The sequence below is a fragment of the Lactuca serriola genome, chromosome 5 (genome assembly GCF_051521515.1).
Source record: "Lactuca serriola cultivar US96UC23 chromosome 5, Lser_US96UC23_V15, whole genome shotgun sequence".
NCBI lineage: Eukaryota > Viridiplantae > Streptophyta > Magnoliopsida > Asterales > Asteraceae > Lactuca > Lactuca serriola.
Window position 1 is genome coordinate 262367865 of NC_136412.1, and position 14213 is coordinate 262382077.

The 14213-nt window shown below is 41.1% G+C and overlaps 1 protein-coding gene across 2 annotated transcripts; it reads right to left on the reverse strand.

The window, feature by feature from the left end:
- Positions 1-3444: 3444 nt before the first annotated feature.
- On the reverse strand, positions 3445-4770 carry LOC145054167 (bifunctional dihydrofolate reductase-thymidylate synthase-like). Of its 2 annotated transcripts, none has more exons than XM_079002312.1 (3): positions 4623-4770; positions 3932-4330; positions 3445-3854 (listed from the first exon to the last, which is right to left on the reverse strand). In XM_079002312.1, the coding sequence occupies exons 2-3, from the start codon at positions 4324-4326 to the stop codon at positions 3650-3652; spliced, it is 600 nt and encodes a 199-aa protein (XP_078858438.1). In that variant the 5' UTR covers positions 4327-4330; positions 4623-4770; the 3' UTR covers positions 3445-3649. The 2 variants fall into 2 exon arrangements, with proteins under 2 accessions (XP_078858438.1, XP_078858437.1); XM_079002311.1 differs by having other exon boundaries at positions 3932-4404; positions 4623-4765.
- Positions 4771-14213: the final 9443 nt, after the last annotated feature.

Consider the following 14213-nt stretch of genomic DNA (forward strand, 5'->3'; position numbering starts at 1 on the left):
CTTGCTTTGCTAATAAAAGTCAATGATATATTTATAATCATATCTAACACATTTCTTACTCGTTTGAAATTCGACAAAAAATATTTTAAACGCTTCTTTATTACTTCTCCCTGTTTCAACCATACATTATGCTTCCCATAAGTGTTCACTCTTTCTTCCCTTCGAGGATATAATCGGGGTTTTCAATCAACGTGGCATTATCTTGTCATCGACTTGCTATTTTGTCATTTGGTGGTATCACACTATCTTCACCTCCTAACATCTTACAATCACTTCCAATTCGATTCAAACATTTACATGATGACTTTTAATGAAATAATACCGATCAAATATATTTTAATAGAGAAATGCCCAAACCCATCCTACATGTCCTAATACCATTATATTTAATTTTAGTTAATGGATGAAAAGGAAAATCCATATTCAACCATCGGAATTCAGTATTCCTTTTTCTTTTACACCATTTGTGATGTTTTCGTTTTTCTGTTGAATGGACTTAAGGTTCAATAATCCATGTTCTTACAACATCACAACAATTTCAAGTAGTAGATATCAAGTGGTGAGTCTCCATTGAAGGAACTCAAAACTCAAAGCGAGCTTCTAAAATATAGGATTTGTAACTCAAAGTGATTGCTTGGATGTACCCGTATTTCAATTTTCTTTTTCTTCATTGGAAATCATTATAATGATAATCAAATCAAAATATATTTAACAATTTTTTTAATCATTGGTCAAAGATTTAAAAATAATCCTCAATAAAGACTTTTGAGGGTTTTTTTTTTTTTTTTTTTTTTTTTTTTTTTTTTTTTTTTTTTTTTAAGTTGCCATAATGATGTAACTATAAATAAAAGCTTCACCCATAAAAAATGTTGTGATTTCATAAACAACATGACAAATGAAAATAAAAATTGCAATTTATGTAGATTTTGTTGATAACGATTACACGTTTTTTAGAATAAAGCAATTAAATGAGTATCTTTAGTTAACGAGAAGGAACAAATATGACCGTGTCATTTTGTATTCTTGAACCACAAACCAAAATTCTCTTATTTTGTATCCAAATAATTTTGAAAAACATAAAAGAGATTTATCACTGTCATATCTACTCAAATAAATAATGATTATTTTGATACACGTCATATTTTCATTGATTTGGTCATATCTTATTTTATGATTATTAATTTTTTTTTCACTTTTCATTTTATTAGTTCTTCTTTTTTTTTTTTTTTTTTTTTTTTTTTTTTTTTTTTTTTAAATTCATATACCATTTAAATGTAATAATTGTAATACATGTAATAAACTAATAATAGGTAAATATCAATTTAATTAATACAACTTTCCTTTTATTTTAAAAATTTCTAAATTGAAACCTAATTTTTTTTTATTTATCTCTTAAAATTTAAAAGAGAAATAAACATTTTAATTTTAATAAGAAAAAACATCATAAATGGTCCCTGTGGTTTACCAAAATCTGAAGTTTAGCCCCCATGATTTAAAAACCTCATAGATGGTCCTTGTGCTTTTAAAACTTTTGACGATTGGTCCTTATTGCTAACTCCATTAAGTTATGTGCGTTAACGAAAGAGTATTTTTGTAACTTCACTACCACAGGAACCATATATGATGTTTTCTCTTTTTTTTTTTAAAAGAAAAAAATTAAATATAATTATTTAATATGTAAAAGGTCCCACCTCTCCCTCTCCCTCTCTCCCTCTCTCTCCCCCCCTCTCTCTCTCTCTCTTTCTATCTATCTCTCTCTCTCTCTCTCTCTCTCTCTCTCTCTCTCTCTTTTACCCTTTTCTGTCTGCTGAAGTTGCCAAGAACACCCCCTAAAAGCATTATGCAGATCTATTTCACCCCTCCTCTTTTCTTTAGATTCAGTTAATAAATCTCCACTGGAGGTGGAGTTTTCCGACAGTCAAGAAGGCAACAGCCTCCTTCGCATCTCCCCTGCACCTGACTTGTTGCTGCTTCATTGATCCTCTCAGACCAAACTTCCCCTTTCCCTTCGTGATCAATTGCCGGAGCAAAAGCAAGTAGGCGAGAAGCTGCTTGAGCAGCCCCACGCTACACCCACCGAGACCACCAGCAACCCCGCTGCTTCCGTTCCCCTTTCCTTCTTCGGTCCAGTCAAGCACCAAAAGTGCTTCCTTCCATCGGGTTAAGCAACCTTTAACCTCCCACAATCTCTCTTTCATTACCCGATCAGATGAATACAGAGACATGTTCCCTTGGTTCTCAACCAACAATATTGCAAATTAAACCCTCGGAGGTTCGCCGAAGATCGATCTCCCCACCCCTCCTTGTGATTTGATAACTTCACTGTCGGAGCCTTCGATTTATGCTTCCATTCGTTTCCCCTTCCCAATCTGTTGAAGGAACAAAGATAGATACCTATTCCCCTTTTGTTGTGTTTTGCAAAATCCAGTTCTTCAAACTTACATTATCAGTCTCTTCAAAAACGAGGATCTGGAAACATGAGTACCAATCCAAAACTCAACGTAATGCTTGTTTTCTTTAATTTGACCCCCACAGTTCCTTTCAAACGGCCTGCCAACCCTCGAATCGTAGCCAATTCGACCCCAATCGTAGTTTTTGAACCGAACATTTGAGCTTCACAAGATGTTTTTCATGCTTGTCTCCGTTAACCCCCATCGTTCGTTTCTGGAGATGGAAAGATTAAGGTAGATATGAAGAAATAGGGTTCAGATTTCCTACTAATCGAACAAAAGGAATACCCGGGTAAAGAGAGAGAGAGAGAGAGAGAGAGAGAGAGAGAGAGAGAGAGAGAGAGGACCTTTTAAATATTATATATATATATATATATATATATATATATATATATATATATATATATATATATATATATATATAAGATAAAGCATCATAAATGGTGCCTATGGTAGTGAAATGACAAAAATACCCTTCAGTTAACAGACAAATTTAACGGAGTTAGCAATAAGGACCAATCGTCAAAAGTTTTGAAAACACATAGACCATCTATGAGGTTTTTAAACCATAGAGACTAAACTTCAGATTTTGAAAAACCACAGAGACCATTTATGATGTTTTTTCTTTTAATAATTTAATGTTTTTCTTGCTTTTATTATAATTTCAAACTTCCTAAATATACCTTTATATTATATTATTATTGTTTTTAATAAACCTGTATAATACATAACTCTTAGAACTAATCTTTACTAAATTAATCACCAAATACAATGAACCGGAAGGAGAAAAAGTACATACCTAAACCACATTACTCCCCACACTTATATCTATGACTATGAACCTAAGGATTTTACAATTCTACATCTGCAACAACAAATATAAGTTATGGAATGTACCTCTATTCTATCTTATGTTGAGGATCATAATCTATGAGTATTTAAACGGCTTATATAAAACAAAATGAAAGCAAAAATTCCCCAAAAAAATAGAAAATAAAATCACCAAGAACACGATCTGTCATTATTACCCACATGATGAAATTTATCAAAATTATAAAAAACAATTTTAAGTTTTAAAATAATTAAAATTAACCAAAATTCCACGTGTACCAACTAATCTCAAATAAACAGACTCCTCAATCCTAATGTTTCTTGACTATCTTTCTGGGAAGAAAGAAAACGTATTTACATCTGAGCCATTAGCCTTTACTGATTGCTGTAGAATCCCTCACACGAACATAGGTGGTGAAACAGTAACGGATTCCATTTTCCACTATAGGAAGAGATGAACACCATGGCTGGAATTGTGTAACATCAATAGCAGGGATGAATGTATCACAATCAATATCTGTCTCAATTTCAGTTAAATGGATAGCATCACATTCACGAGCATTCAGGGATTCCCTGCAAATATTTCATTTAACAAACCTCAAAAAAGAAACATACAACACAGAAAGTCAGGGAAATGATCAAATGAGGACCTTAAGATCTGTCCACCACCTATAACGAACACATTCTCTATAGAAAGACGATAACGAGAAGAAGCTAATAGCTTCAATGCAGAGATCATGCTTCCAGATATTACGACGTTTTTTTCCATACTTCCAATGTGAAAGCTTTCAGAACGAGTGAGGATAACATTGAGTCGACCAGGAAGGGGTCTATGCTGTAAAGGTATGCTCTCCCATGTTTTTCTTCCCATTATCACAGCATTCTTTTTGGCTGGATCTGATGTAGTCATGGTGAGATTCTTGAAGAATTTGATGTCGGAAGGTAATCGCCATGGCAGTTTTCCATCTTTTCCGATACCCATGGTTTTGGTGGCGGCGACGACTACCTCATAACTCCTCCGACCGAGTATCGGGAACAGTGCCATTGATCTTTTCACCCGTCATGACCAAATTACGGGTCAGTGATAGAATACATCTTAGATATAAACTTAAAAGGGGGAAAGCTGTATATAGGATTAACGTATTACAAATATTAGAACACAGGTGAAAGAGACGATGACAATACCACTAAATTAAACAATACTTCAGATTAAATCAGCGTTCAAATTAAATTTAACTCATCGTAAACCTAATCACAACTAAATCAACTAGGTTATGAAATTAAGCTGCGAAAACGGTATGATGAGTTCAAAGTAAAGAAAAAGGGGAGGAGGAATGTTACCAATCTGAGAGCAAAACGTGAAATGCGCGAAATTTTGTTGGATTGTGTAAAGAGAACGGTGGTCAATTGCAACGAACACAATAAAAGAAACGGCTCCGTTGACGCGAAGTTCTGCCAAGGTGAATTTATCGGATTGCCTTTAATAAGATTCATTGCTGGACGGAACTTAATTACTATTGTGCCACTGTTCACAAATCCACTATTACGTTTTCATACATCATGAATTTTAAAGAAATCTCCAATAAATCAAAAATAACAAAATTGATCTAAACTGTTTCGGCTTCGATTTTAAAGAAATCTCCAAATGAAGTTTGGTTCTATTAAGCAAAAGCCCTTCTTCTTATTTATTAAAAAAAACGATAAACACTTGCAAAAAAAACATTATTCCCAGCTAATATTAGTTTTCAGGGTTTTTTTGAAAATTGTAAAGACTTTTCTTAAAATAAACAATAATATATGACTTTTTTGTTAATAGGATTAAAGTTTAAGGATTTTTCTGAAATAAATTTCTTTTTATATCTATTAAATTAATTAAAAAAAACTCAAATAAATGGTATCTTAATGATTATAGGTATCATATATAATTTAAGATGACCTTGTTGATTTGTAGTATGAAACATGTTTTTTAGATCCATATGTTATTTTCATTGTTGAATATTCAGGTATTAGGTGTAAAAAAATGTCTAAGGTGTAAAAATGACAATAGGAGTTTGTATTTTTTAGAATTGATCAAATTAAGTTTAAGTTATTCTAAAACGAATAACTTAAATGTTAACATTGTTAAATAGTTGAAAAGAAAATTATAAAAGCTACAATAGTTAGAAAAATACATGTTAACCAATAACTGAACTAACATGTTGCCAGGGGTAACATGTGTTACCCCTTAATTTCTTCGCATATATATATATATATATATATATATATATATATATATATATATATATATATATATATATATATATATATATATAGACACACACACACACATAATAGCCGCTTACCCGTGTCAAACGACGGATACAAATAGTTTTCAGAAATTAGTTTTTATACCGGTTTACCTTACACATGTAATCTATGCAGTCTAATCTCTCGGTGCTATTAGTTTTATTTCGATGAATGTTTTCGTTACACTGATTACAGTTTGTTTGTCTGGGGTATTATGTGTATAATTTATATGCAATATCGTAATACCCATGCAATACAATGATTAATGGAATTGCAACATACGTAATGGAGGTGCTCAAAATATACGAATAAAAAAAACTTATGACCTGTACTCATGTGTTGGCTACCAAACCATTTTCTTGTTTCTTTTAGGATTGAAAAACCGAATCGAGATAATCTTTTATGTATGTATTTTTAATTATTGGTTTTTTGTTAATCAATTTGATAAAACTAAAAATTGTAAATGGTTTTTTGATCCATTAAGCCAACATGATATTATTTAGACCTACACATTAGTGGTGTTGGATCGGTCTCGATTTGATCTCAAAATGGTCTGATCATATAACGTTCTGGTCCTTTTCAGACCGACCGTGAAAAGTTTTCCTATGTCTAATCTTTTTCCGAGCCGGTCTTGAAGTGGTCTTGTAACAGCCCGGAATTTCAGATATTGATATAATTATGTTTTTGGGGGTGATTTAAGAGGGGACTCGGCGAGTTGGAGCCTAGACTCGCCGAGTAGGATCGCAGACTTGGTCGCGGGTTCGCGACTGGACTCGACGAGTCCAGATATGGACTCGGCGAGTCGACGCTGTTCAGCAGAAACCCTAACCGTTCGGTTTTGGATCGTATATAACGCCCCTTAGGCCGTCATTGTCCGTCTTTTGGTCGATTGAGAAGAACCCTAATCGTTGTGGACGTCTAGAGCAAGGGAGAAAGCTATTGGAACTTGGAAGAACTTGTTAGGCAAGAAGAAGAAGAATTTGGCCAAAGGAATATCAAGGAGGATCGAGTCCTGAGGTTTGGGGGACACAGAGAGTGCGTTTTCAGGTAACACTCGGACCATTTTTGTTATTTTGTTGTGTATACGAATCTAGGGTTTATGAAACCCACTTAGTGATTAGATGGGTTATTATGTTATTACCCAGACGTTTATACCCAGTAATAAGATGTTTAGAAGTCCAGAAAGTCCCATGATTGTATATCTCGGGACCATACGTAATTCAGGAAGCAGTTGCTCGTCTGCATGACATGGACTCGCCGAGTTGTTCTTCAGACTCGGCGAGTAGCTTGAAGATTAACTGGGACTCGTCGAGTTGTTCTTCAGACTCGGCGAGTTGAGTCGGGGTGGCCCCACGATTCTTCCAGGAGGAACTTGTCGAGTAAAAAGGGGATACTCGACGTGTAGAAAGGGAATTTTAAGGAATCGGTGAGTCAAGAGCGAGTGGACTCAGAGTCGTTGAACTCGGCGAGTCTTGGGGGTGACTCGGCGAGTTAGGTCGCGGGTTAAGCAAAGTTTTGAGTATGGGACTCGGCGAGTCATAGGGTTGACTCGGCGAGTAGGGTCAGTCAGGGGTTGACTTTGACCTTGTCTTTGACCAAGGATTGACCAGTGGTTCCAGGGGTATTTTGGTAATTGTTGTTTATTGTTTGAGTTCAGTACATTGGAGGCTGTCCAGAGGTGGAGATCGTATCAGTGATCGGAGCAGCTTGAGCTATTTGTTCAGTCGGCAGTTTTGAGGTGAGTTATCCTTACTATATCGCTAGGGTTTATGGCGCAAAGGCCGACCCTTTTTATCGGATGGAAATCCGGGTAGTTGTCATTATATGTTACAGGCCGGAAGGCATTACTATGTGGACCGGAAGGTCATGGCCTGGAAAGGCGTATGTATGCATTTAGTATGTTGACTGGTTCATAGGGTAATGTTATGATAGTGACCGGCTAGACCGATATCCTGTTAGAGTAATGCCATGATATGTGATCTGTTGATCGATTGTTGTCTATGAACTGCTATATGATTGCTTGATATGTTATATGTGCATTCTATGCTTATGGGCCGGAAGGCAATATGTTATGGGCCGGAAGGCAATATGTTATGGGCCGGAAGGCGATTATGTTGTGTGATGGACCGGAAGGTCGGCGTGGGTAGGGCCGGAAGGTTTACCCAGCAGGGACGGAAGTCCCCTGAGACACATGGACCGGAAGGTCAGGGCCTGGAAAGGCGTATATGTGGTTGGTATTCTGGGGGTATCTCACTAAGCTTTCGGGCTTACAGTCGTGGTTTTATGTTTCAGGTTCTCAGGAGTCTGTGGCAAGGCAAAGGCATGATCGTACCGTTCCTCGCGTTGGTGTTTTATGATATGAACCTGGGAAATTACTATGTTAAATAATGTATTGAACACCTTTTTGTAACAATGTTAATAAAATGGATGATTTTGAAAAGTTTTAATTGTTTTGAAATTTTGGATGTTACAAGTTGGTATCAGAGCCTTGGTTTGAGTGAATTGGGGAAAACATTCGTGTGACTCTAGTCTCAAATCGAGGAGGATTTTAAAAAGAGAAATTAAAATGAGAAATTAAAATGGTTTTCAAATTTGGTAAAAGGAGGACGCGGAGGTACGATCAGCCGGAGCCAGTAAGTAACCCCAAGATACCATACGTGATATTTGTTTTATTGAGCTTGATAGAACAGCATGCTAGAGTTAGGCTAGGGATCTTCAGGAATTCATGATAATGTTGCCTGATTTGTGATGCCTGTAGCCTAGGGTCCCTTATGGGATATTCTCAGTGTTCCTCTAGTGGTGAGGGTTAATAGTTGTTATGCATGTTCCCTAGGGTATTGTGGTAGTACTTCATACAAATATGGGTAGGTGTGGAAGGTAGTATGGGCCCGTACTACTGAAAGCACAGGACCCATACGCGTATCAGGGAAACCATGGTCTCTAGGGTAGGGTTGCGAGAGTTGGATCCCAGGATTATGGGAAGTGTCTGAGATTGGTAGGGTGCCTTCAGTATGGAGATTTCGAGGCATGATGATAGTGGATCCGGATCAGGATCGGGAGCTGGAGAGCGAGTTCCGGGTGGACCGGTGCCGTCGAAGGTTATCGATCGGATGAGCACGAGTGAGTTGGACGCGAAGGTTCGTGAGATCCTGCGTGATGAGGTTGCTGCATTGTTACAGGCTGAGTCACCAGAATTGTTTGGGTCGATCAGGACCGCCATGGTTGAGTAGTTTGATGAGCGATATGCGGCTCTCGCAGAGATGGATGCCGCGGCAGTTACAGCGGCTGTAGCAACGGCAAAGAGAGGAGCTAGTCGGGGTTTTCAGTATCGGGACTTCTATTGTACGAAGCCTCCCACATTCGATAGAGTTCAGGACCCGATTGTTGCTATGAGATGGTTATCAGACGTGGAGGGGTATTTCTCCACGAGTTTATGCCCTGCTGATCAGAGGGTGAGGTGTGCTCTGAACCTATTGAGGCTAGGAGCGAAGGATTGGTGGAGATTGACCACGAGGTCATTTTCCGATGCGCAGAGGGCTGCGGTTCTATGGGATCAATTCATAAAGATGTTCAGTACTCGCTATGTTCCGTGAGATGAAAAGGAGAGATTGGCTCGGGAATTCCTTGAGCTGAAGCAGGATTTGGAGTCGGTGACTGAGATCACCAGGATGTTTATTGGGAGGGCGATGTTTTGCCCTGAGTTCGCTTCGGAGCAGGCTCAGATGCCCCGATATCTGAGTATGCTCAAGGGGGTATCAGACAGTTCGTGTCTGCGCAGAGGTGTGAGACCCTGTTGGAGTTGCAGGAGGCCGCCATGTGGCGTGAGTTAGAGGTTGAGTTGCAGTTGCGTGAGCTGAGGCAGGCCCCGATGCAGTCGCAGTCGGCGCCGAAACGGTTCAGGACCGTAGACGTTGGAATGGGGGATCGGAGCGGCCACACTTGTGGGAAGTGTGGGAGGGGTCACACCGGAGTTGCTGGTCCGGTGGTGCATGCCGCAAGTGCAGAAAAGAGGGGCACTATGCGCGGGATTGTCGGCAGTCAGTGCCGATTCGGGATTTGAGGATTTGTCATCATTGTCGGCAGGTTGGACATTTGAGGGTCAACTGTCCACAGCTTTCTGCAGGACCGGTGCAGACTCTAGCACCGGCCACCTTGAGGAGTTCAGGAGGAGGACAGGATGGAGCAGAGCCCAAGGGCTCAGGGTTGTGCTTATCGGCTTGCGGCAGAGGGAGGCGGAGCAGTGCCGGAGGCAGCTGCGGGTATAATGCTGTCTTGATGTCTTGATTATCTTGCGTTGATTGTGGCGTATTGTTTGTGCTGGTGGTGTGGATTTCGATGCGGTATTCGTTGTTTCGCGGGATTGGCATGGTTATGGATTGGTGCTTCAGGTTTCGCTTTGGCATTCGTTGTTCCCTGATGATTTGGTATGGTTATAGTTTGGTGTTTTAGTGCCGGTAGCCTTGTGCGGTTTTCGATGTGGTATTCATCCTTTGGCAGATTGTGGGTTTGGTTACGGGTTATTGTTGAGAATTCCGTTGGTTATCGTTCGTGGGGGTTGTTAGTGGAGATGCGGCACTGGGTTGAATGTCAGGTAGCATCTGCAGTCGTGGAGTGGATGATTGAAAGACAGGGTTCTTTTGAGTGGATTGATCAGGGAGGAGATGTGTTTTGCTGAGGGTTGCTTATGCTTGTGGGAAGCAGTCAGTGGGTAAATGTTCTCTTTGTGCAGGATTGTTCTGAGAGGTCGTTAATGACGATCGGTGGCAGTTAGTCAGTGCTTTAGTGGGGGAGAATTGGAGAATTCTTCGGGAAATCGATGAGTATGGGAGGGTGCTTAGCTGTTGGGATTCAGCAGTGGTTGTCAGCGCAGAGTATAGGCCGACGAGAGCGAGTGTCGGGTATGCGGGGCGGGATACAGACCTAGGGCATTCGACTGTGGAGGCCTGAGAGAAGGCCGGGATCAAGCTTGAGTAAGTAACCGGGGTTATGTGATCAGAGTATTGGTATGTTTGAGGTACGTGATGGGTTGTACTGCATTAATCCCATGGGATTATGTTGTGCATGTTTCTAGAGCGGGAACCGGAAGGTTCCATAGTTAGAACCTGAGGGTTCGCAGAGTTGGGTGTGCGGACCCACAGAGATATAGCCTCGAGTGGCTAGTATGTGTTATGAGAGTCGGTCCAGTCATGCTGGAGACTCTGTTGGTATTGCTGGATCAGTTTGAGATTGCGGATCGTGTATGTTGCAGTGTGATTGCATTGGAAGGTCTGGCCCCGGGTTAGTGATCTTGTTTAGCTGAGGCAGTGATTTTGATGAGTGGAGAGAGTGCATGAGATTGAGAGCCCCTGCAATGGGAACCAGAGTATGTGAATAGCGGTTACGCAAAAGGGTGGTGTCGCCTGGGGCGAGCACCGTGGCACCGGTTGGAGTGGCATTATGGCCAAGAGGGTTCCTTGGAAAAAGGAAAAGAGGAAGGTGTGTAACTCCGAAGGGGTGCAAGTTCACGAAAGTGAAAGCTGCAGAGCAGAGTTATGGTTAGAGTATTCCAAGTATGGTTTCGAGCATCGTGTTCGCGGCAGTGAAGTAGGAACCCATCCGGGTTGGGATGACTGTCGAGACTCGGAAGGGATGCAGGGGGAGAGAGAATCTTGAATTCTCAGTGTGATTCTGATCAGGGTATAGGACGGATATTAGTGGTTCGTCTTGGGAGATGTTCGAGGATATCATCAGTGTATCGGGTTTTTCAACCTGCGAGTGTTGGGACTAGTTCAGTATGTCTATGTGATGGCAAGAGGGAACTTGTGAGAGTTGCTCTGAGAGGGAGAATGGATCTCCCAGTCGGTCCGGAATGGACAAAGTGGGCTTTGGATCGGGGATCCGGTGGTTCAGGGTTTCCTAACCCTTATGGGTCGAGTGATCGTTGAGATTTAGAGCAGAGTTGCATCTTGGGTAATTTTCAGTTGCAGGGAGTGATGGGCAGTACAGAGATCGTGCTTCAGTCGACAGAGCAGATTCAGCAGATTAGACAGAGGTTATTGACCGCTCAGAGCCGACAGGAAAGTTATGCAGTCAGACGCCGGTCCGAGCTTGAGTTTCAGGTCGGTGACTTCGTATTCCTGCAGGTCTCTCCTTGGAGAGAAGTGATTCGATTCAGGAAGAAGGGCAAGTTGGGGCACCGGTATATTGAACCTTTTCATGTGATTGCGGGGGTAGACCGGGTGGCCTATCGGTTGGAGTTGCCCACGGATTTGAGACAAATCCACGACATTTTTCATGTGTCGCAATTGAGAAAGTGTATAGCCGATGAGTCGGCAGTGGTTCCATTAGAAGACATTCAGGGGGATGCGAGCCGGAATTATGCCGAGAAGCCAGTGGCAGCACCGGAGGGGATCGGAAATGAACTGTGATCTGGAACGTGAGAGATGGGAGCAGCATCCGGGGCTATTTTCAGAGTGAGACTTCGAGGGCGAAGTCTAGTTCTAGTGGGGGAGAGTTGTAACAGCCCGGAATTTCAGATATTGATATAATTATGTTTTTGGGGGTGATTTAAGAGGGGACTCGGCGAGTTGGAGCCTAGACTCGCCGAGTAGGATCGCAGACTTGGTCGCGGGTTCGCGACTGGACTCGACGAGTCCAGATATGGACTCGGCGAGTCGACGCTGTTCAGCAGAAACCCTAACCGTTCGGTTTTGGATCGTATATAACGCCCCTTAGGCCGTCATTGTCCGTCTTTTGGTCGATTGAGAAGAACCCTAATCGTTGTGGACGTCTAGAGCAAGGGAGAAAGCTATTGGAACTTGGAAGAACTTGTTAGGCAAGAAGAAGAAGAATTTGGCCAAAGGAATATCAAGGAGGATCGAGTCCTGAGGTTTGGGGGACACAGAGAGTGCGTTTTCAGGTAACACTCGGACCATTTTTGTTATTTTGATGTGTATACGAATCTAGGGTTTATGAAACCCACTTAGTGATTAGATGGGTTATTATGTTATTACCCAGACGTTTATACCCAGTAATAAGATGTTTAGAAGTCCAGAAAGTCCCATGATTGTATATCTCGGGACCATACGTAATTCAGGAAGCAGTTGCTCGTCTGCATGACATGGACTCGCCGAGTTGTTCTTCAGACTCGGCGAGTAGCTTGAAGATTAACTGGGACTCGTCGAGTTGTTCTTCAGACTCGGCGAGTTGAGTCGGGGTGGCCCCACGATTCTTCCAGGAGGAACTTGTCGAGTAAAAAGGGGATACTCGACGTGTAGAAAGGGAATTTTAAGGAATCGGTGAGTCAAGAGCGAGTGGACTCAGAGTCGTTGAACTCGGCGAGTCTTGGGGGTGACTCGGCGAGTTAGGTCGCGGGTTAAGCAAAGTTTTGAGTATGGGACTCGGCGAGTCATAGGGTTGACTCGGCGAGTAGGGTCAGTCAGGGGTTGACTTTGACCTTGTCTTTGACCAAGGATTGACCAGTGGTTCCAGGGGTATTTTGGTAATTGTTGTTTATTGTTTGAGTTCAGTACATTGGAGGCTGTCCAGAGGTGGAGATCGTATCAGTGATCGGAGCAGCTTGAGCTATCTGTTCAGTCGGCAGTTTTGAGGTGAGTTATCCTCACTATATCGCTAGGGTTTATGGCGCAAAGGCCGACCCTTTTTATCGGATGGAAATCCGGGTAGTTGTCATTATATGTTACAGGCCGGAAGGCATTACTATGTGGACCGGAAGGTCATGGCCTGGAAAGGCGTATGTATGCATTTAGTATGTTGACTGGTTCATAGGGTAATGTTATGATAGTGACCAGCTAGACCGATATCCTGTTAGAGTAATGCCATGATATGTGATCTGTTGATCGATTGTTGTCTATGAACTGCTATATGATTGCTTGATATGTTATATGTGCATTCTATGCTTATGGGCCGGAAGGCAATATGTTATGGGCCGGAAGGCAATATGTTATGGGCCGGAAGGCGATTATGTTGTGTGATGGACCGGAAGGTCGGCGTGGGTAGGGCCGGAAGGTTTACCCAGCAGGGACGGAAGTCCCCTGAGACACATGGACCGGAAGGTCAGAGCCTGGAAAGGCGTATATGTGGTTGGTATTCTGGGGGTATCTCACAAAGCTTTCGGGCTTACAGTCGTGGTTTTATGTTTCACGTTCTCAGGAGTCTGTGGCAAGGCAAAGGCGTGAACGTACCGTTCCTCGCGTTGGTGTTTTATGATATGAACCTGGGAAATTACTATGTTAAATAATGTATTGAACACCTTTTTGTAACAATGTTAATAAAATGGATGATTTTGAAAAGTTTTAATTGTTTTGAAATTTTGGATGTTACAGGTCTGATCTGGTCTTTTTCAGTCATTGTGTGCGTTCATTTTGTTTAGATCCAAGTTTTTTTTTTTTTTTTTTTTAGCTCAATCGTATCTTTGGCTTCTTGTTTTTTATAATTGTCTCGTTTTTTATAATAGTCTCTGCTCGGTCTTGATCCGGTTTTTGGTCGGTCTCGGAAGGTTCATATGTTTCTTGTGATGGAACTTGAAACAGTCCCGCCATTTATTTTTTTTATCACCAACATATTTTGTTCTTTGGTTTCACTATAGAACAATTTGGTATTGGTCTTTTTTGGGACCGATCTTTTTGTTCGTATTTAATATTAGTC